Source organism: Ranitomeya imitator, chromosome 5, assembly GCF_032444005.1.
Source record: "Ranitomeya imitator isolate aRanImi1 chromosome 5, aRanImi1.pri, whole genome shotgun sequence".
Taxonomy (NCBI): Eukaryota; Metazoa; Chordata; class Amphibia; order Anura; family Dendrobatidae; genus Ranitomeya; species Ranitomeya imitator.
The window spans coordinates 45,963,230-45,985,900 of record NC_091286.1 but is presented as its reverse complement, the minus strand read 5'-3'; the positions used below and the strand labels follow the sequence as shown (position 1 = coordinate 45,985,900).

The 22,671-nt window shown below is 41.7% G+C and overlaps 1 protein-coding gene across 2 annotated transcripts in view; it reads left to right on the top strand.

Moving 5' to 3' along the window:
- The window catches only part of EPAS1 (endothelial PAS domain protein 1), a 117,475-nt gene that overhangs the window by 77,641 nt on the left and 17,163 nt on the right, over window positions 1-22,671 (top strand). For both annotated transcript variants that reach the window (XM_069768629.1, XM_069768628.1), the window contains exons 4-11: window positions 4,050-4,201; window positions 6,041-6,125; window positions 9,090-9,208; window positions 9,288-9,490; window positions 15,174-15,280; window positions 19,336-19,483; window positions 20,749-20,954; window positions 22,108-22,295. In XM_069768629.1, coding sequence (XP_069624730.1) covers window positions 4,050-4,201; window positions 6,041-6,125; window positions 9,090-9,208; window positions 9,288-9,490; window positions 15,174-15,280; window positions 19,336-19,483; window positions 20,749-20,954; window positions 22,108-22,295 — 1,208 coding nt within the window. The remainder of the gene's footprint in view (window positions 1-4,049; window positions 4,202-6,040; window positions 6,126-9,089; window positions 9,209-9,287; window positions 9,491-15,173; window positions 15,281-19,335; window positions 19,484-20,748; window positions 20,955-22,107; window positions 22,296-22,671) is intronic.

The following is a 22,671-nucleotide window of genomic DNA, read 5'->3' as shown; positions in this document are numbered from 1 at the left end:
CTGAATCCGATTGAGCACATCTGGGGCATCAGGTCTCGCTCCATCCACCAACGTCACATTGCACCACAGACTGTTCAGGAGTTGGGCATCATTCCAACTCCAGACCTCCGTGGGATATTAGTTGTCATTAACGTTGATTATTTTTAGGTTTTATTGTTCTCAACACATTCCACTATGCAATTAATGAAGATTTACAACTGGAATATTTCATTTAGAGATATCTAGGATGTGAGATTTTAGTGTTTCCTTTATTTTTTGAGCAGTGTATATATATGTGTGTGTACGTACATACGTGTGTGTGTATGTGTATATATATATTTTTTTATTATTTTTAATTTTTATTTTACCTGTCAGGGTAGGTCTACGTTTTAATTTTTTATTTAATTCATACCCATGTTTCTTTAAAGGCAATAAACACACATGTATGGCGAGTTGGCAGAGCCGAGTACAACCCTCATCCTGACACGGAAGATTAATGAAAGCTCGTTAGTCCAGATATATTTTTAGCACAGGCTGCATTTAAGTCTAAGTGTGGCATACCCTATGGAGGGTTGTTGCTATCATTTCTTGCCTGTTATTTACATCATATTTATTATTTATTAATAAAACAATCTAATTATAAATCTGTTTTCTTAAGACACCTTATAATACGTAACTATTGAGTGATAGACACCCATCATTACATATTAAGCTATGTGTTATCTCTGCTTCTAAGAATCAGGACTTGGTAGACCTTGCTGAAATGTTCCTGGTGGTGTCGCCTGATGGCGTCTGACCAACTTTGTTTTCCCTGCAAACTTACTTCCTCGGCCAGTAAGGGATTGGATGTTGTCATACATCTTTCTAATACCACTTGCTAATATATAGTAATAATTTCCAATTTAATATCCACTGCATTCTGTTTCCTACAATTCTAGGGCAGATGACTGCGGGATCAGACTACATGGGGTTTGTTTTGTAGTCTGTAACCGTGGAAACACATAGGTCTGCTTAAGAGCTGCAGGCACAAAATAGTTGCAAACGAGTTGCTTCATATTTTATGTTTGCATGTTTTCCTTGGTTTTTCTTGCGTTTTTGATGTTTTTTTTTTGTGTGTTTTTTTGCAGCGGTTTTGGCATGCTACATGTCTCTTGTGCATGCTGAGAAAGTTTAGTGTTGAAAAAAAAAAAACACCTAGTGTGAACTAACCCCGAGAGGGGAAGCCTTGTTGATTCGGCACTGCAATTTGCTTTACAGTATTTCCCTGGCCTATTGCTGTGCAGGGAAAGTGCAGCACAGCTTTATTTAAAGGGATTGTTCCCTTTCAGATAATGTTAAGTCCTGGCTGCCATTCGTTAAAACAGTAACAATCTGCGCTGCAATTTAAGTTTGAATAACCCCATATATCAGGGGTGTCAAACTGCATTCCTCGAGGGCTGCAAACAGGTCATGTTTTCAGGATTTCCTTGTAGTGCACAGGTGATAATTTAATCACCTGCAGAGAATGATTCCAGCACCTTGTGCAATGCTAAGGAAATCTTGAAAACATGCATGGTTTGAGGCCCTCGAGGAATGCAGTTTGACACCCCTGCCATATATGTGTTAATGGGGTCTTCTGCTCAGCCGGTTGGCGGGGAGCGCTGCTCTGCAGGGAAATACTGGTCTGCAGCTCCTTTATTATAAGGATCAGCAGGGATCCCAGAAGTCAGATCTCCACCAATTGTAAACCAATGGTCTATCTTAGCCATATGTCACAACATGGAGAATGGGAATACACCTTTAAAAAGAGCCTGTCAGCACAAAATGACTGTTCAAACCAAGCTCAGGCGCTCAGTGCACCTTTCCATCTACTTGTTGTGCATGTCTCTGCCCTCCTCCTCCTGGATTCACAGCTTTGGAGCCAGAGAAGGACTTGAGTTAGAGGAAATTAAGTAGATGGTTATTGTGCACTGAACTTCTTGGTGCACTCAGCGCCTGCGCTTTGTTTGAACAGTCGTCTTGTGCTGACAGGTTCAGTTTTAAAGAAAAAAAAATGATGAAAAACTCGATGCTTTGAGGGTCTCACTTGGGCAAATTAAGGATGATCATCACGCACCAATCCTCACCCTACAACTTGTCCTTGTTGGCAGCTCATACTACAGAAGTCGGTGTGCTCTGGGAAGCAGGATGCAGATCGCCTCCGTGGAGGTCATGGCGGTGACCCCGGCTGAGCAGCACTGTCATTTTCTTCTGGAAACAGTAAACGTCCTTGAAGTTTTGTAAGAGCAATTAATAATAATCCCCTGAGAGTGGGAAAGGTCACATTCATAACCGAGACTGTAAAGCTCCCAGCATAGTGTCCAGTTAAAGAGACAGATCAGCTGGAACTCTTCACATGTCCGTTCGGCCATTTGCCTCCATACAGTCTTTTATTTAGGGGTTAAAATATTTGAATAAAAATAAAGCTTTCAAGATGGTGCATGAAAGTCAACTTGGTCCAGATGCTAAAGAGACGAGTATATCCCCCATCCATCTTGAGCCATACTTTCCACTAAGTAGACCTTTTTAAGACCTTTAAGTGGATTTCCATCCAAGATCCATATTAGTAAATCAGGAGTTAGTGCATAAGTCGATCCCCGAGATATCAGTTTATTTTTTTTATTTTTTTTGCTTTTTACTATGGTTGCCATTTTTGCAAAAGTGACAACAGAAAGTGCGGCCATATTGCTTGTCACATAAGTTAAACTGATGGAAGAATGCTCATTTTGTCAGCACGTTCAAGGAATGGCAAGGCGGCAATATAGCGAAAATCATTTCTAAAGGCGGCAACCAAAATTGGCTTCATGGTCTGTCTTCAAAAATGCTTTCAACAACTAAATGGTAAAATGTCCTTATCTTCATAGGTGCAAAAAAAAATAACTAAACATGACTTCTCCTTTAAAAGGTTTGTCCAGGCTTAAGAACCTCCATGTGACTGCAGACTTGTGATTCTTCTCAGCGCACGCACTGCACACTGTGAGGATTCTCCGGTGCCGGGAGCTTAGCTATCGCGTGAACGCAATTATGCGATTTGCATACATGCAGTCACATACCGACTAGACATGCAATTCATTTATATGGAGCAAGGCCAGAAACGTCTAGTCGGAATGTGGCCTGACGTGTGCAAATCGCATGGTGCATATTTAATTTTAATTTTTGTTGTAAAAAAAAAAAAAAAGGATATTCTTTGTAATGGGTATGTGATCTATCCATAAAAATGGATGGCACATATACCAAAAAAAAAACTGACGAGTGTAGAGTCCATATATATATATATATATATATATATATATATATATAATCACCAACTTTCCAAGAATATCTGAGAGGTTCTCTGGAAAATTTCTGGATTTCTTGACGAGTTGGCCAATCTCTGCTTGAGTTCTTCATCATCACACTGACTCCTGGCATCCATTGGCACATATAAGGGGAAAGGGCATGGTCTGTCAATAGGGTCGGGCTATAGCAAATATTCGGCAACACAATTCCTGATACTTTTGTAAGAGCATTTAAAAAATACTGAAACTCTCTGGCACCACATCACTGTAAATGGGCCACCAGGCCCCCTGACCACCATTGTGCCCCCTGGATGTGAGATCTCTTGGAAGAAAGGGGGTAAGAGAACCCCCCTTTCTACCTATGCATGGAGGTTGTCAGAGATGGGACCAAGAACAGAAGAATCATGAGAACATATCCATTGGATTTGCCATAGACTTGTTTTGGATATCTGCTTTACCACCCACCCTATAACATAGTATTGGGATGATTTTCCTAGTTAATAAATATTATGTGATGGAATTGAATAACGAGCAATTTCCTAATATGTCATTATGACAAACACTCCATTTCCAACCCGCGGGAGTGTAATTATAACCTTGGATGAAGCTTTGTCAGAGTGGATTATTGTCACGGATACAATTGTACTTTATTGTGCCGGGGATCTTCATTTAGTTTACATTTGATTGAACATATGATCTGAATGATAAAAAGTGTGTTGTGTTTTCTGGTAAACTCCCATTACTCATGACTATTTGTGTTGTATTTGTTTGCAGTGTGTGCGGAAGGTGACCTGGACACCGTCTCCGAAAACCAGATAGACAATTTGTATCTTAAAGCTCTGGAAGGATTCGTTGCTGTTGTGACTCAAGATGGGGACATGGTTTTCCTGTCTGAAAACATCAACAAGTACATGGGTCTAACACAGGTGAGATGACGGCAACAGGCAATGCAGTCACAATCCCACATTTCACATTGAGCTATAATCCACTTGTATGAAGAGTTTGTTAAAGGGAATCTGTCTCCCAAGTTTTTGCAGCCTCATCTGAGAGCAGCATAATGAATGGGCAGAGACCCTGATTCCAGCAATGTGTCACTTACTTGGCTGTCTACTCTTGTTTTGTATCTGTCTCAGATCTATCCATTCTCTGAATGCTGAGCTCTGTATAACCCCGCCCACACCACTGATTGGCTGCTTTCTGTGTACACTTCCAATCAGTGGTGGGGGCGGGGTTATACAGAGCTCATGAATATGGAGGACTACCTGGCAGCCGGTTTACTAGTCCTCTAGTGATAATCTCCTGGTGATAAAACTGGTAAGTGACACATCCCTGGTATCCGGGTCTTCGTCTTTTCATTATGTTGCTTTCAGATTAGGGGGCAAAACCGTGATGACAGATTCTCTTTAAATACTTTTTATTCCAAAATTCTGCAATTTGTAAGGTTCAGTAAGCAAAATCTCTTTGTGATATAGTCTGATCTCTCGGTCGCCTATTTCAGAATCCCACAGAAAAAAAAGAAAACTATTTCACTAGTGCCACTCAGTAAATCAATTCCTGACCTTTCAAAGAGCCGTGAAATATGGCTAAAGATATCAGCCAAACCAGAGGCAACCATCGATAGACAGAGCTGTGGTACAGTTCTTGCTTCTCATGTACGGGACTGGTTGACCTGGTGAGACAGCTATATTAATTTTTATTCTCTGGGCCTAAGAACTAACAGGCAGGTAGTTGTTAACTACCTACCTTTTCAGGTCTCTGCCGGCATACGGTGGTAACCCGCTGGGATTTCTGTGACTTACTCTGATGTTACGTTGACAGAGCAGCTACTTCTCTTCCGTGCTGTTCTGAAGATGGGGCTTGGCTGGCGATGTAATGCTGATTGACAGCTGGCTCACTGCTGCCTAACTGGAGCCGGCTGTCAATCAGCATTACGTTGATGGTGGCATGACGTTGGCAGTCACACAACATCGATAGAGCAGCCTAGAAGAAGAAGAGCTGCTCTGTTGATGACCTCTCTGAGCCACGCCGACCTAGTTAGCAGCTACGTACTTATTAGATTTTTGGCTGATAATAAAAAAATTATTTAGTCCTGGACAACCACCTTTAAAGATCCTTGAAAGAAGGATATCAACCAAACCAGAAATGCCCATCTGTAGATAGCACTTCTGAGAGTTTTGCTTGCAAAGACAACATCTACAATCACTTTGTAAGTTCTCCATGTGTTTGCGTGCCTTTCCTCCAGGTACTCTGGTTTCCTCCCACACTTTTCCATTCTTTTCTTCTGTCTGGACTAGAGCTACCTTGTAAACTTTTTCCCAGGTGCCAATGTCTATAAGTCTCCTCACACCATCTACATCTTCCTAAGGGAAATCGTTACCTTCTAAAATACTATAATAGTAACATTTAATGTAAAAACAAAATACTTCCCACAACACAAAAGTAAAATGTGAGTCTCGTGGAGCGAAGGAAAGAATGTTTTTATCTATGACAATGTAATGTTAGATTGCCCTTCTATGCTACATACAACATGGATCTCCATCCAACAGTTACACGTGACAATGGCAGGTTGTCCCATTGATCTGACTAGTGTTCCAGGAGCACTACTGCCAAGAGGTTACTTCTAGCAATTTTTCAATCTTAGTCTTAATTAAGTCTTCTCCTACTCCTAAATTGCACAAAATTCAATTTATTTGCATTCATTGAACATTGTGAAGGTAACGATAGCATTCTCGTGTAATCTAACGTTGAACCAATTTTTGTTTTAGGTTGAGCTCACAGGACACAGCATCTTTGACTTCACCCACCCTTGTGATCATGATGAAATCAGGGAGAATTTAAGTTTAAAAACTGGTAAGAAAGAGGACCTCTTGCCGTAAAGTTTGACCAGTACATTATTTATGCTCCCGAAACCTTGAATGACGATTTATTGTAGATGGGTTACATTTTTTGTGTGCACATCGCTCTTCACGTTACGTCCTTCCATTGTTTCATCCCTTTTCGCAAACTGAATTCTTACAGAACAGTTACTTTATACCTACGTTCTGTAGTCAGTTCGGTCACTAATCCGTTCAGTCGTGCACTCGTATGACCGGCTTCTCCTGCCCTAATAGAAAGAATTATATAACCATCAGCCATGATCACTTAAGAGCATTTACTCCTAAATGCGAGGTCACAATCCATCCCACCATCGGCATGAGGTGTCACTTAGTATTTCTAGGATCCTGGATGAGGAATACTCAGCTATTCAATAGTACAGGAGGGCAGATGAATCACTATATATACTGTATGTATGTGTGTATGTATATGTATATATTTATATATATATGTACGTATATGTATATATATATATGTGTATGTATATATCTATCTATATATATATATATATATATATATATATATATATATATATATATATATATACAGTGGGGCAAAAAAGTATTTAGTCAGTCAGCAATAGTGCAAGTTCCACCACTTAAAAAGATGAGAGGCGTCTGTAATTTACATCATAGGTAGACCTCAACTATGGGAGACAAACTGAGAAAAAAAAATCCAGAAAATCACATTGTCTGTTTTTTTAACATTTTATTTGCATATTATGGTGGAAAATAAGTATTTGGTCAGAAACAAACAATCAAGATTTCTGGCTCTCACAGACCTGTAACTTCTTCTTAAGAGTCTCCTCTTTCCTCCACTCATTACCTGTAGTAATGGCACCTGTTTAAACTTGTTATCAGTATAAAAAGACACCTGTGCACACCCTCAAACAGTCTGACTCCAAACTCCACTATGGTGAAGACCAAAGAGCTGTCAAAGGATACCAGAAACAAAATTGTACCCCTGCACCAGGCTGGGAAGACTGAATCTGCAATAGCCAACCAGCTTGGAGTGAAGAAATCAACAGTGGGAGCAATAATTAGAAAATGGAAGACATACAAGACCACTGATAATCTCCCTCGATCTGGGGCTCCACGCAAAATCCCACCCCGTGGGGTCAGAATGATCACAAGAACGGTGAGCAAAAATCCCAGAACCACGCGGGGGGACCTAGTGAATGAACTGCAGAGAGCTGGGACCAATGTAACAAGGCCTACCATAAGTAACACACTACGCCACCATGGACTCAGATCCTGCAGTGCCAGACGTGTCCCACTGCTTAAGCCAGTACATGTCCGGGCCCTTCTGAAGTTTGCTAGAGAGCATTTGGATGATCCAGAGGAGTTTTGGGAGAATGTCCTATGGTCTGATGAAACCAAACTGGAACTGTTTGGTAGAAACACAACTTGTCGTGTTTGGAGGAAAAAGAATACTGAGTTGCATCCATCAAACACCATACCTACTGTAAAGCATGGTGGTGGAAACATCATGCTTTTGGGCTGTTTCTCTGCAAAGGGGACAGGACGACTGATCCGGGTACATGAAAGAATGAATGGGGCCATGTATCGTGAGATTTTGAGTGCAAACCTCCTTCCATCAGCAAGGGCATTGAAGATGAAACGTGGCTGGGTCTTTCAACATGACAATGATCCAAAGCACACCGCCAGGGCAACGAAGGAGTGGCTTCGTAAGAAGCATTTCAAGGTCCTGGAGTGGCCTAGCCAGTCTCCAGATCTCAACCCTATAGAAAACCTTTGGAGGGAGTTGAAAGTCCGTGTTGCCAAGCGAAAAGCCAAAAACATCACTGCTCTAGAGGAGATCTGCATGGAGGAATGGGCCAACATACCAACAACAGTGTGTGGCAACCTTGTGAAGACTTACAGAAAACGTTTGACCTCTGTCATTGCCAACAAAGGATATATTACAAAGTATTGAGATGAAATTTTGTTTCTGACCAAATACTTATTTTCCACCATAATATGCAAATAAATTGTTAAAAAAACAGACAATGTGATTTTCTGGATTTTTTTTTCTCAGTTTGTCTCCCATAGTTGAGGTCTACCTATGATGAAAATTACAGACGCCTCTCATCTTTTTAAGTGGTGGAACTTGCACTATTGCTGACTGACTAAATACTTTTTTGCCCCACTGTATATATATATATATATAGATAGATATATACATACACATACACACACACACACACACACACACACACACGCACATACACACATTTGCCCTGAAGGAGCTGTAATGGTAGCTATAAAGTTTCTAATCCTAGGCAAAAACATAAAAAATGGATGAATAAGTCCAATATGGGCAGGTATAATTAGTGTTCATCTGATATAATGTCCCTAATATTACTGTGACTAATATATTAAGCCTGCATCCTTTGCTGACATGTTCTGCCTTCGTGTTATTTCAGATAAAACCTGTAGCAAAGCATGGTCTTGCCTCCTTTATTCCCCAAAAGTAAAAAAAACTGCTTTAGATGCACATACCAGTCCAATTTGTCCAGGACCTCATCCTGCGTCTCATGTCCTGTAACTCGACTTTTACTTTTTTTAGAGTGGACAGTCCCACTTCATCAGCTTTCTGCCAGTATGATAGGTTCTGGAACCCATTTTCTTTCAGTTTTCAGCAGTTATTGCTCCAGGAATTGTCCAATCACATGATGCATGGGCTGAAGTAAAAGCCAGATTTTATGTTATGCCTGTGTGAAGTTTGATAGCGGGTGCAGAGAGAAAAGAACTTCTTTTGAGAGGCAAAAGGAGCTCTTGATTGAGGCTGTGGGATAATCTTGCTAAGCATAGTAGGTATACTGTATGTCATCACATGTTGGGAGTCGTAGTTCCATAACCACAGGACAGATTGTAATTTCTGCCCATGAGTACTTGTGCTTCAGTCAGCTATCAGTAATATGGGTCTCTTCATGCTAAGGTGCTGGCCCCGGAAAGAAAAACAAGGATGTCAATACAGAGCGTGATTTCTTCATGAGGATGAAATGCACCGTTACCAACAGAGGCAGGACCGTCAACCTCAAATCTGCAACTTGGAAGGTACACCTGTGATTGTTGCTAGTGGTCAATGCAAGGATATGATGAATTTAATATGATACTCACGCCTCGCTTCTCCCAGGTGCTGCACTGCGTCGGTCATGTCAAGACCTACAACTCCTACAACCCGCACTCCCTCTGTGGCTATAAGGAGCCAATGCTCAACTGCCTGGTCATGATGTGCCAACCCATACAGCACCCCTCCAACATTGACATCCCGCTGGACAGCAAAACATTCCTCAGCCGCCACAGCATGGATATGAAATTCACCTACTGCGATGACAGGTGAGGCTTTCTTGCATGTGCCCTTCATAACCAGGATTTTGAGTATTTTAATGAGAGCTAAGGTCCAGGAGGAAGGGGTATTACATGTAAATGTAATGCCCTATGGCAAAATATTCAATGGGCTCTGCTTAAATTACTCCTTTAAGAAGCAGGTGAGTTCAGGAAATGATTCCGAAATGTTCCTTTCCTCCGAGTGGAAAATGTTATTCCCAGCACCCAAAGGATAGGTGATCATTTTTGGATCAGCGGAATCCAACACCTCAAACCTCCACTTTTCCCAAGAAAGGGGCACTAAAATGCCCCATGGGTTAGAGCATTGAGGGAAAACATTGAGCTCTGTAGTTGGTGATCTCCACCACCATCACAGAGATTGAATGAAGTGGTGGCATGCATATGCAACCTCTGATCCATTTTGTTGGGCATTTTAGAGCCTAGTCTCTGAATGGTTGGTGGTTTCAGTGGTCAGTCCCCCGATCCACAAGTATGAAAATGCTAATTTTGCTTGCAGCAGAGCCCTTTGTTACCAAATATCTAAACTAATGTGCGTCCTCCTCGTCACTTTGTCCCTATGCATTATGACCTGTAATACCAGACACAGTCCAGGGACCAGAATGGCGCTTTCTCTTGAGAAAAATGCAGACTTTTTTTTTCTTATTCTGGACAGTGGGAAGACAATCACCTTTAGGTTGTTTTTCCCGATTATTCTACAATAGAAAAAGAAGGAAAGTTTCTGAGACTGCATGAACTTTTTTCACTTATTGATCCAATGACATTTGTAATGACTTTCTAAAATCTACCCACAATGCACTGTGTTAGGGAAAATCAATCGCCGTTCTTTATGACCATAATGATCCTGTAAAGATATAATATAGAGAGAGGCGCTTAGCTGCCGCCGTAGACATGAGATTATAGACGGCCAATAAAGAATCACTTCACACTGATCTTTACGACGTACAAGAAAGGTTTATGATGTACGGGATAGTTTGCTTACATTTGACCCACTGATTGTTCACGTGTACGACCTGTGCGCCTGATGTGGTCACCTCAACAATCGTCGTATACTACAGCCTTCCTCCAGATATACTTTCACTTTGGATTTCATGATGGCTGACAACCTGGATTACAGATCAGCAAATCGATTTGTGACGAATTTCATGAAACATTTGGATTTGCCAGAATTCCAAATCTTTTAAGAGTTCGACCTGTACAAATACATCAAAATGGACGCTGATCATAAACATTGGATACTGACCTGGCCCAGGCCTGACCTTTCCGTTCTCCGTTTTTTGTATCTTTTGTGTCTTCAGTCATGGCTTTACATCACTGACTAGGCCCAATGTGACCACGTGCGGCCTAGTAAGTGCCGGAAGACCTGATTATTATGTTTTAACTCCATCTCTCCCTAAAATCTGAAATCTGGAGAGACCTGATAGCATGGGAAAACATATTTTGGGGCACTTTCAATTCATGAAAAATGTATTTGAAACATCAAATTTTACTGCCGATTCGGATAAATTGAAGAACAAATTGCGTAAAAATTATCCAACACGTATGGCGACCATTACAGATCTAACAGAATTTGGTGCCCAAATATTAATTTTGTCTAGTTGTACATGGATATGTTGGTGATAACCCCTGTCGAACAAGAAGTAACTATACAGGAATTTAGTACATGGACTCTTCGGGAGTCTTTGGTGAGTTTTTTACCTCGGTATTTGTAAGCCAAAACCAGGAGTAGAACTATCAGAGGAAACTTATAATAGAAACACGTCACCACTTCTGCGTTTTTCACCCACTTCTGATTTTGGCTGACAAATACTGAGGTAAAATACTGACCAAATAGTGAACGTTTGAACGTGACCTAAATCCACATAGAAATACGCAGTGTGAACATACCATTAGGTCAAGTTCACACGTTCAGTATTTGGTCAGTATTTTACATCAGTGTTTGAAAGCCAAAACCAGGAGTGGAACAATCAGAGGAAAAGTATGAGAGAAACACGTCATCACTTTTCTTTTTTTGGCTACTCCTGAGTGGGCAAAAAATGTGTGAACGTGGCCAAGGGTGTAGCATGGACAAGGGCGTAGCTTCTGACACAGCGTGCAGAGGACCAGTCTCACCTAGAGGGACCAAAAGCCTCGCAACCCTGTACAAAGACACAAGTTTTCAAGATTTCACATGGTAGGTGTTAGCCCTGTTTAGGACTGTACATTAGGGCCTGGGAGGCACAATTACACCTCTGTCTGTAGAATGTCATAATACCAACATTTACATTGTTGACACTGTTAAATATGACTACTGCTAAGTTCCTCATCTGTGGATTGAACAAACCCATCCTAACATACTGTAAAATGCACCTACGAGACTCAAAAATATCCAACTGTGAATTTCAGTCCAAAATTTTGCTCTGATAAATTTGCTAATATACAGTGGGGGAAATAAGTATTTGTTCCCTTGCTGATTTTGTAAGTTTGCCCACTGACAAAGACATGAACAATCTATAATTTTAAGGGTAGGTTAATTTTAACATTGAGAGATAGAATATAAAAAATAAAATCCAGAAAATCACATTGTATAAATTATATACCGTAAATTGATTTGCATTGTGCAGTGAGAAATAAGTATTTGATCCCTCTGGCAAACAAGTCTTAATACTTGGTGGCAAAACCCTTGTTGGCAAGCACAGCAGTCAGACATTTTTTGTAGTTGATAATGAGGTTTCTGCACTTGTCGGGAGGATTTTTGGTCCACTCCTCTTTGCAGATCATCTGTAAATCATTAACATTTTGAGGCTGTCGCTTGGCAACTCGGAGCTTCAACTCCCTCCATAAGTTTTCTATGGGATTAAGGTCTGGAGACTGGCTAGGCCACACCATGACCTTAATGTGCTTCTTTTTAAGCCACTACTTTGTTGCCTTGGCTGTATGTTTTGTGTTATTGTCTTGCTGGAACACCCAGCCGTGAAAAATTTTTAATGTCCTGGCGGAGGGAAGGAGGTTGTCACTCAGGATTTTACGGTACATGGCTCCATCCATTCTCCCATTGATGTGGTGAAATAGTCCTGTGCCCTCGCTGGCTGTCCCGGGCCTTTCACGCAATCCCTGCTGATAATCAGCTCTGTCTTCACTCTCCTACTGACTTAATTGACATCTGAAGGAAATGTGAGCTGTTGCTGCTTTCTCACTTCCTCCGGATGTCTTGATTGGTCCGAAGGAGAGAAAAGTGAAGCCAGAGCTGATTGGTCGCATGGATCATGTGACATAACAATGTCATGTATTCCCAAGGATAGCCAGTGCTAACACTGTCAAAACAGTGACGATACCGGAGGCGAGAATAAGTGTTATTATTTTACAAGGGGGAAACATAAGGATTGAGAAGTGGTTGTCCAAGTAGTGAACAACCCCTTTAATAATACCACATTATGCACTAAGCACCCTCCAGTGTTGGCTGCCAGCAGCCGGAATGTTAAGTGTTAACTCGGAGATGAGCAGCTTCTGAGCAGAGAGTATAAATGCATTTCATACTTCCTAAGTAATGAATTTCTGTTTGTATGAATATCACCGCGCTTTTTATAGATTTGTCATAGTAGAGCTGCATTGGACTGGTTAACGTGTTTGCGCATGGCCTTCATTGTGAGAACTCTGAGGGCTGTACTGGAATGTCTTATATATACAGTACTTAACATACTCAGGTCCTGTGCCTGATTTATGTGCTGCGGCAGAAATTCATTTTCGGGAGAATGGTTTATTTATTAAACATCTTCCAGCTCATATAACCCATCCATAGAGTTTAGACCTCAAGGCCCGAGTTCCATTATTATTGCTAAGCCCTTGACGATAATGCAGTAGATGGGATAATCTCATGATCATCTTAAATGAGCAGGTAATTATTATGTTGGACAGATTAGAAAGCGTCTTATAGTTTTCCAGTATGATTAACGTGAATCTCGTTACTATCAATATTAGTTTGAAAATGGTTCTCTGTGGTTCCGCTCACTGAGACTTTTCGTATATGCGCTGCAATTACTTGATAAACGTCTTTGTAATGACCGACATTATGTCTAGCAAGAAAAGCTGCTGGGGAAAGCATGGTGGAGGGATAGATTAGAAGGCTAGATAAATTAGATGGATTTAAATCTACTGTTGACTTTTAAAGCACTAACGTTAGATCACTGGCATCTGGGAGAGCGGAACTCATTGCCGAAAAGATTCTCACCATAGTCATGCCCAATCTTCAAGACCACACTCATCCCTTGCTCATTCTTTGCCCCATACACACCTAGGTCTCTGCCTTCCCGAGAAACCTTTACAGTATGGCTTGATTCTGGGATGTTTCCGATTTGTTTAGTGTAGATTGGAAAATATGCTCGTTTTTCTCATAGTTTCCGAGATCTCACTTTTTTTCCTGGGAGCCGCCTAAAAATTTTGGGGAAAATGTTACAAGTGTCACTTAAAATAGAGTAAATGATAATAGTAAATAGAGTGAACTAAAAATTTCATTGGGCATGGTAAGGTCTGAGACTTCATTTTCGCTATAGAGGAATAAAATACCAGCTGCCTGGTTTCCCAACGGATCACTGATAATTTCACCATAGATTTTGATTAGTATCTAAATAGGTCAAATGAGCAACCCCTTTAAAAGAAAGTTGTAGAAGACGCCCATCTTGTGACCAGATCATCCCCGGATCAGATTGAGATGTACTGTATAATATAATGTACTGTTCCATCTTTAGCCAAACAGGAGCCGTATTTGTTGTGTTTGTTCCATCTGTCCTTCCTGCTGGGTTCATTTTACCGCAGGGCTACATCATGTGGAAAAGTTATTTTAATGAGATTTGATAATTGACATGGTTTCTTCGCCTGTATGTGTTTCAACAAATCTGGTGGCTTGGCACCATGTAACGATTCGATTTACCCAAACATGGTAGGTTTGTTTTTTGTTTGACTCCATTATTAAGCCATTTTCTTAACATTTAGCTGAAGACAAGTCCTTAGAAGTCCAGAAAAGCTTGAAGGTTGTTTCCTGTTTTGCGAAGGTCACATCTCAATTGGCTGTCAACTGTTCCTCCTGACTCGAGCGTCCACGTGGTCTTTATGTGGGTAGAGAACCTCTGATTTCTGCTTCTCTCCATTGAGAGTAAAAGGATCGGCGGGGGTCGGTCAATCCTACGCCCTAGTAGATCATGGACGTTAAAGTCATGGAAAAAAAACATGCAAACCATGAGTTTATGGCTCTGCATATTTTTACTAAGCAAAACACGCAGCGTCTTACAGTTCCAGCAAAGTGGATGGGATTTATAGAATTGTTTTAGTGTCTTTCTCCTGTGGAAATGCATCGAGAACGCATGTAATCCGCACTTGACTGTATCAATGAAGGTTTGTCAAAACCAAATTCCAGGAAATATCAAAAGTAAAGCTGCTTTCTTTTAAAACACAACACACCAAAAAGAGACAAAAACGTAGCATCAAAAATGCAATAAAAAGGCACGTAAAAAAACTGCCATAAAAAAACGCAAAGTTACTTAATAGGCGCAGAAATGGTGCAGAAAATCAGCAGCGTCAAATACTCATCGTGGGATCGTAGCCTAAATGTTAAATGTGCAGTCTATATTCTTTTTTTTTCAGCTTAAATAAGAAATCTAACATAATAAACTTTTAATTTTTTTCTATTTTCTTCTTGTAGAATTACTGAATTGATTGGATACCATCAAGAGGAGCTGCTTGGGCGTTCGGCATATGAGTTTTATCATGCCCTGGATTCAGAAAGTATGACTAAAAGCCACCAGACCTGTAAGTATTAACCAAGATCTAGGTTCAAGCTGTAAGGAATATGGTTAGATTTGTGAATATGTGGATGGCTTTTTATTCTTACATACAAGAGGACACATTTTCTTAGCTAGTTCGGTTTCCTCCTTTCTTCTTAGCGGATGCGCCCACTATGTATTCCCGGTCTGTTGAGATCAGGGAGGGTGTAAAACTAGGCATGGAGTCAATCAGAAACACTTAGAGGACTTTGCAGCTTTCCTCCATAATAAACCATCTAACTCCTATCAGATAAAGAGGACCTGTCGCTGGCCACAAATATATCATGCCATTCTCTTGAATGTGGGTGTCCTGAAGAAGGAGTCTGTTTGATTGTGAAATGCGTTAACAATAAACCACTATTCTTCAAGTCCTGGTTTCGGATCCTTTTTGGAATCAGCAGCTCTCAATTCTTCTCTGTGGGGGTCTTCTTTCGAACCATGTCCAGTTGGTTAAAAACTAGATTTACATTCCGGGAAGAGGAGGCCTATCTCTAGACTAGAGAGGCACAGGAGCCAAAAGAAAAAAAACAATGCCTTACCCCATGTAAAAAGAAAGTCATACTTCTTGAAAAAGTAACTAAACTTTTATTTATTTTAATAAATAGATTAATGACCATATCTTCCTTCATTCATGGATAAAATGCGCTAAAGTGTGCTCTTTCTGTATAACAGTCACTGTGAGACGAGAGCAGGAACTCTTGCACAGCGCTGTCACTGTGGCTCTATCGCTACAGAGAGTGAGAACTGTGCAGGAGTGAGGATACCTGAGTGTTTGTAGGGAAAGCACGCGAGAAGTCTGTGATCTTGGTGACAAGTGTAAGGTAGTGTCTTCTCTCCTACACAAGGGTACATAGAGAAGAATTTGCTGCAATTACAGTGAGAACATTGCGCTTTGCAGAAGTGAGAACTGTTCATGATAGAGAAAGGGGACATGAACCGTCCCTAGGACTGGGGCCCTACGTATCCCTGCTCCCAAAGGTACCTCTAAAGGTGAGGAGGTTTGGGCCACCAGCCTTAGTGTGCTCCTGATATTTCCTACGCTGTCCCCTCCCACAGAAAGTCCGAGACAGAAATGGTAGTGTATCAACACGTAAGACAAACAGTGATAACAGAAAGCAACAAACATACAAAACACTCACCAAAGGTAGAGAGGTATATAGGGAGGGATGGGAATGTGCCAACCACATGGGAATAGTACAATGAGGAAAGCATACACCCAAAAACAGCACGCAACAATCTCCGGCATCATTTTCCATTTCAGCACAACGACTCTAAGGAGCTATGAAGAAAGGCTTTCACTGGCAAGACAGAGAAAGTCTGGCCATGTTTTATAGGGAGAGGTAATGACCAGATCAGAAGCAGCTGAATTGGAGCTGCATGTTTCTGACCGGCATAGAAAGGGTCATTAACCTCTTCAGCAACAAAGGAAACCAAATCCATTTAATATTGGTCACAAACACACAGGCTAAATGGAAGATTTGCAATTCACAATACGTAGTGATCTTCTAACCCCCGATCATCCAGGAGATTGTGACACACTCGTGACAGGGTTCCCGAGAACTTGTAGGGAAAGTGTACAGGCAGTCTGTAGCCCAGGAGAAAAATTACATTTTAAATTAAATTACTGAGATAGGAACTGGCGGTTAGTTCTGATAAGATTCTATAAAGAGAGGATGGGGGAGGGAAGATTTTTGATCAAGCTCCTCTTTCTTCCTCATACAAAGAATCTTATCAGGAGCAGCAGCTATCTTTTATCTCAGTAATGTAAAAATCTGTCTTCACTGAAGACAGATTTTACCTGTGAGTTGAGAATTTTGAGAATGGAAGATCAGTCCTATCAGGAAAAAAAGAGCAGAGTTCTGTGATAAGATATAATACAAAGCTTCTTATTTTCATGCGTATTATTGATTAATAACTCAATAAATTATTTAATAAAATAATAATTAAAACACTTCTGTAGGGACAAATTCTGTTATGACCAACCACAGCTAACAGCAGATCATAGATGGTTCCGAAAAAACAAACAAACCTGTTTTCAATGTTGCAATGTTTCCACGTTGAGGTGAGGTTATTGTTCTGCATTGTCCCAGCAATGTGTTGTTGGAGTGTAGATTTATAGCGTCTAAGCCCTTAATTGGGCTGAGATCACTTGGAAGTGAAGTACTTCATTTGGCAGAGGGCGTAGGACATAGTGTTTCTTGTGTGCAGGAGACAGTGTTTAATTTATCTTTTATTATTAGTACAGTGTGCGCAATGCTAAACATTTACTCAGCTAAACGATTGGAACTCGTTCCTGACAAAGGATTAATTTGTGGTTTTACACTTAATATTTTATTCTGTTTGTTATAAAGCGATTTGCAGGTGATTGGAGCCGGACGCCAATAGATTAATCACACATGTTTGTGGAGTGTGGAAATGTATCAAGGTGTAATAGAAAGGGACCTGGTCTAAAGGTACCTTCACACATAACGATTTCGTTAACGATATCGTTGCTTTTTGTGACGTAGCAACGATATCGTTAACGAAATCGTTATGCGTGACAGCGACCAACGATCAGGCCCCTGCTGGGAGATCGTTGGTCGCTGGGAATGATCAGGACCTTTTTTTTGGTCGCTGATCACCCGCTGTCATCGCTGGATCGGCGTGTGTGACGCCGATCCAGCGATGTGTTCACTGGTAACCAGGGTAAATATCGGGTTACTAAGCACAGGGTCGCACTTAGTAACCCAATGTTTACCCTGGTTACCATTGTAAAAGTTAAAAAAACAAACACTACATACTTACATTCCAGTGTCTGTCCCCCTGCGTCAGCTTCCCGCACTGACTGTGTCAGCGCCGGCCGTAAAGCAGAGCACAGCTCCATATTCATATTCATGAGCTGTGTATATCCCTGCCCTTAGTAACCCGATGTTTACCCTGGTTACCAGTGCTAATGTTAAAAAAAAAAAACACTACATACTTACATTCCGGTGTATGTCCCCCGGCGCTGTGCTTTCCTGCACTGACTGTGAGTGCCGGCCGGCCGTAAAGCACAGCGGTGACGTCACCGCTGTAATCTGCTTTACGGCTGGCCGGCGCTGACAGTGCAGGGAAGCAGAACGCCGAGGGACGCGACAGACACCGGAATGTAAGTATGTAGTGTTTGGTTTTTTTTATATTTACACTGGTAACCAGGGTAAACATCGGGTTACTAAGCGCGGTCCTGTGCTTAGTAACCCGATGTTTACCCTGGTTACCAGTGAAGACATCGCTGAATCGGCATCACACACGCCGATTCAGCGATGTCTGCAGGAGATCCAGCGACGAAATAAAGTTCTGGACTTTCTGCTCCGACCAACGATGTCACAGCAGGATCCAGATCGCTGCTGCCTGTCAAACACAGCGATATCGCTATCCAGGACGCTGCAACGTCACGGATCGCTAGCGATATCGTTGTGAAGTTGGTCAGTGTGAAGGTACCTTAACAGAGAAAGCTGCCAATCAGCGGTGTGGGCGGGGTTATACAGAGCTCAGCATTCAGAGAACTGCTAGATCTGTAGCGGATAAAACAAGGGTTTTACCAAAACCACAGGAAGCAACCCAGTATGTGATACATCGCATGAATCAGGGTCTCTGCCCTTACATTATGAGGCGCTCAAACAGGGGAACCAAAAAACTGGTGACTGATTCCTTTTCAGGATATTCTAACGTAACCAACCTGCCCTGTAGATGATTTGTAAAGGAAAAAAAAAAAAAAATAACGGCAGGAATAATCTAAAATAAAATTGTGACTTGTGTAGAATTTTGCTGCTCAGCAGTGTCTTCACCATATATACAGATACAACTACTGAGGATAGTGATTGACGTCAGCGGTCAGACGGATAAAGGCACAAGGAGGCTAAAGCACAGTAACGAGAGTCCGGTGGGCAGCACAGGACTAGTTGTGTTGGTGTGATAAAGGAGGATTGTTTATTAAAAATGTTATCTAATAAATCTGGGGGAAAAAAAAGAATGTAAAATGTAAATGTTATTTTTTCTCATATCCTAATTTGATTTTTCTAGTGTGCACAAAAGGTCAAGTGGTCAGTGGTCAGTACCGGATGCTTGCCAAGCATGGTGGCTATGTGTGGGTGGAGAGTCACGGCACCGTCATTTACAATACACGCAACTCCCAGCCGCAGTGCATTGTCTGTGTGAACTATGTCCTAAGGTGAGGAAGCAGAAAATATATCATTTCTGTATAGCATCATCTATATATATAATCGTCTAAGGGGCACTTCCGTCTGTTTGTCTGTCTGTCACGGAAATCCCAAGTCGCTGATTGGTCGCGGCCAGCCTGCCGTGACCAATCAGCGACGGGCCGCGAAATGGCTGCTCCCTACTCCCCTGCAGTCAGTGCCCCCTCCATACTCCTCTCCCAGTCAGCGCCCGCCGCCCACATAGCGTTTTAGCAGTCCGCTAAACCGACTGTGTTACACCGCAGCATAACACTGTGTAACGCACTCCGTTAACGCTGCTATTATCACCGTGTGACAAACTTTTTACTATTGATGCTGCCTATGCAGCATAAATAGTAAAAAGATATAATGTTAAAAATAATAAAAAAAAAAAAATGGTGCCATTCTCACCTTCCGCCGTCCACCGATGCGCGCGAGCGGCGAGGCTGCTGCCAGCTTCCGTTCCCAGAGATGCATTGCGAAATTACCCAGATGACTTAGCGGTCTCTAGTCCAACAATGTCCTCGACCTGCTCCAGTTGATCAACGCATCTCTCCCTAAGTACACGTATGGGAGTGGACTGTCAATCAACTGAAGTGGGGCGGGGAGAAGTTGTCTGCGGCAGTGCTGGACTAGTCTGTGTTTTTTTTTTTTATAGTCCTCGGTCATTAGGATTCCAGAGAAAGATGTACAAAGGTGCCATCACACAGTCCGGCTCCGATTCACGCTGCCTGTGGTTGGGGCAGTAAAAATGTAGTGACCAGTTCCTTTTAAAGTGAATGAAGCTATGGGCACATGTCCAATTTTTTTTTTTTTCATTGGACAGAGTCTGTCCTAGGAAAAAAATCGCATCACGCATAATTTGAATCTGTAAACAGGATCCCACTCGGACATGCAAGTCAATGAGTGCGTGGAAAAAAATCGGACTGCACTCAGATGACAGCTGAGTGGGGTCCTTTTTTCATGGACTGACACAATCCAAGAAAATCAGATCACACTGTGATCAGACCCCGATCAGAGTGTGATTAGCATAATGTTATTGGAAGGTAGCCGGCACCCATTTAATTTGCAATTTTCAAGCTAAAACCTGATTTTCACATGCCGGATGGAACTAATCGCACTGAACATGGAATTACACATTTTTACTAAAACAGTTATTTATAGTGATCTTTCCTCCTGTAAAAAAATACTGTAGTCTTTTGAAGAAACTTTATTTCTCGTGTTCTTTAATTTGCCTTTTGATCTTTTTCCTCCACAGTGAGATTGAGAAAAACAATGTTGTGTTCTCCATGGACCAAACCGAGTCTCTGTTCAAACCGAATCAGATGACCATGACCTCCATGTATAACACTGCTGTGTCCGATAAGACGAGCGACTTCTTGTTTGCCAAACTGAAGGAAGAGCCCGAAGAGCTGGCCCAACTCGCCCCGACACCCGGAGATGAGATCATCTCTTTGGACTTTAGTAAGTGGACATAGCCCAGGCCTTTCCTTGTCCATCATCGGACGTGACCTGCTTCTTCGTAGTATTTTGCCTCTTATTGATCCTGAAAAGTAATGAGGCTAACGAATGGGTAACATGTCCAAAGTGATCAATATATGTCTTCTATTAAAGGATCACAAATAGATACAAGTCCCACCCTAGAGGGGCATTCCTATCTCATGAATTGATGGCAGATCACTGTGGTACGCCATCACTTCATAATTAACGGGGATCTATTTCTGGGAATAAAGGGGCATCACTGCTGATTTGTCTGAGTGGCCCCTTCACATTTTTTGCCCCAATCCCTTTTCTGGTCAACAGAAGGCAGCACAGATTTTTTTCAAGTGGTTGAGGCCGGCAGAGCCTACTGCTCGCTGCCCGGCCAGGTCACCAGAAATGCTCCGATGCCGGGGAAAGCCATGATAAGGCGTAGCGGCCCCCTAATTCTCAGGATAGGTGGAGGTCTCATTGGTCAGACTCCCTTCAATCATAAAGTGATTTTATTTCTTAGCAATAGGTTCTGACTTTGTGAGATGGGAATAACCCAATAATGTCAATATAATCTAGGTCTCCTGCCTATAACGGAGGATTGCTATGGGATTTTCAGTGAGATTAATCCCTATACCCTTAATCGCTACCTTATCTCTGCTATATTCAGTCATGCAGCCACACACGTCCCGTGTAAACATGCATGCTCAGCTTGGCTGGTACTGCATGTTTATTTTAATAGGAATAAGGGAATAATCTATTGCATTAGACCTCTGGCAGTGGCTCGTCTCCAATGGGATTTTGAGGTCTGAGATGTAAAAAACCTAATATCCCCCTCTCCAGCATCTGTAATAAAAAAGCCCACATGGACATTAGACAAAAGTCGTCCAACCCTGAAAATTTCATAGTAGTGGCCGAACAAATGTTGTGTGTGATGTCGGGGAAGAGAAGGAAACTCAACTCCCCATCCGTTAGTTCTCAGGGGAGACCTCTGTCAGACGCTTCCTTTTTTTCCCCACATTCAGATAAGTTACTATCTGTGAATGCTCGTGTCCTATTTGAGTGTTTTTGGCGTGCTCGAAAAATATGCTCGAGTCGCCGCGGCTGCATTTCTTGGGGCTGTTGAACAGTATTTTTAATTCTGCAGGTGGCCAACCTTATGAGGAACCATCAACTTATAATAACGGTGTCCAGACCAGCCAAAGCAAATGGCCCTTGGAAGTCAAGAACCACAATTCCCAGGCTGAGATTATTAATCTTCCGTCCTTCACAGCTCCTCAGGTGGCTCCAGGAAACAGTACTCCAAGTGCTAGCAGTAACAGCAGCTGTTCTACGGTAAGCACAGGCGCATTGTGGGTTGTTTTTTTTAATTTATTAAGAAGAATTTTCAAAAAAATAGTATTTGATGAGCCGCCCTCTTACGTGATCACTGTTAATACTGTCATATATCATTGATGTCAAGCTCTTAAATGGTGACAGTTGATAGGTGACAACCACTAATGATGGAGGTAAAAGAATGGGCTGTTCAGTTTTTCTGAAGAACCCATGACCTGTGATAGTTATGACTCCATGATTGGTAAACATGGTTGCTCTTACATAATAGTTATCCTTAATATCCTTTCTCAAATGAAAGAAGAAGTCAGACGCGTAGCGTATAGGTTGAAATGATGGGACACGGTGATAGAATGTGAAGAATTCTCACCCGGGAGGG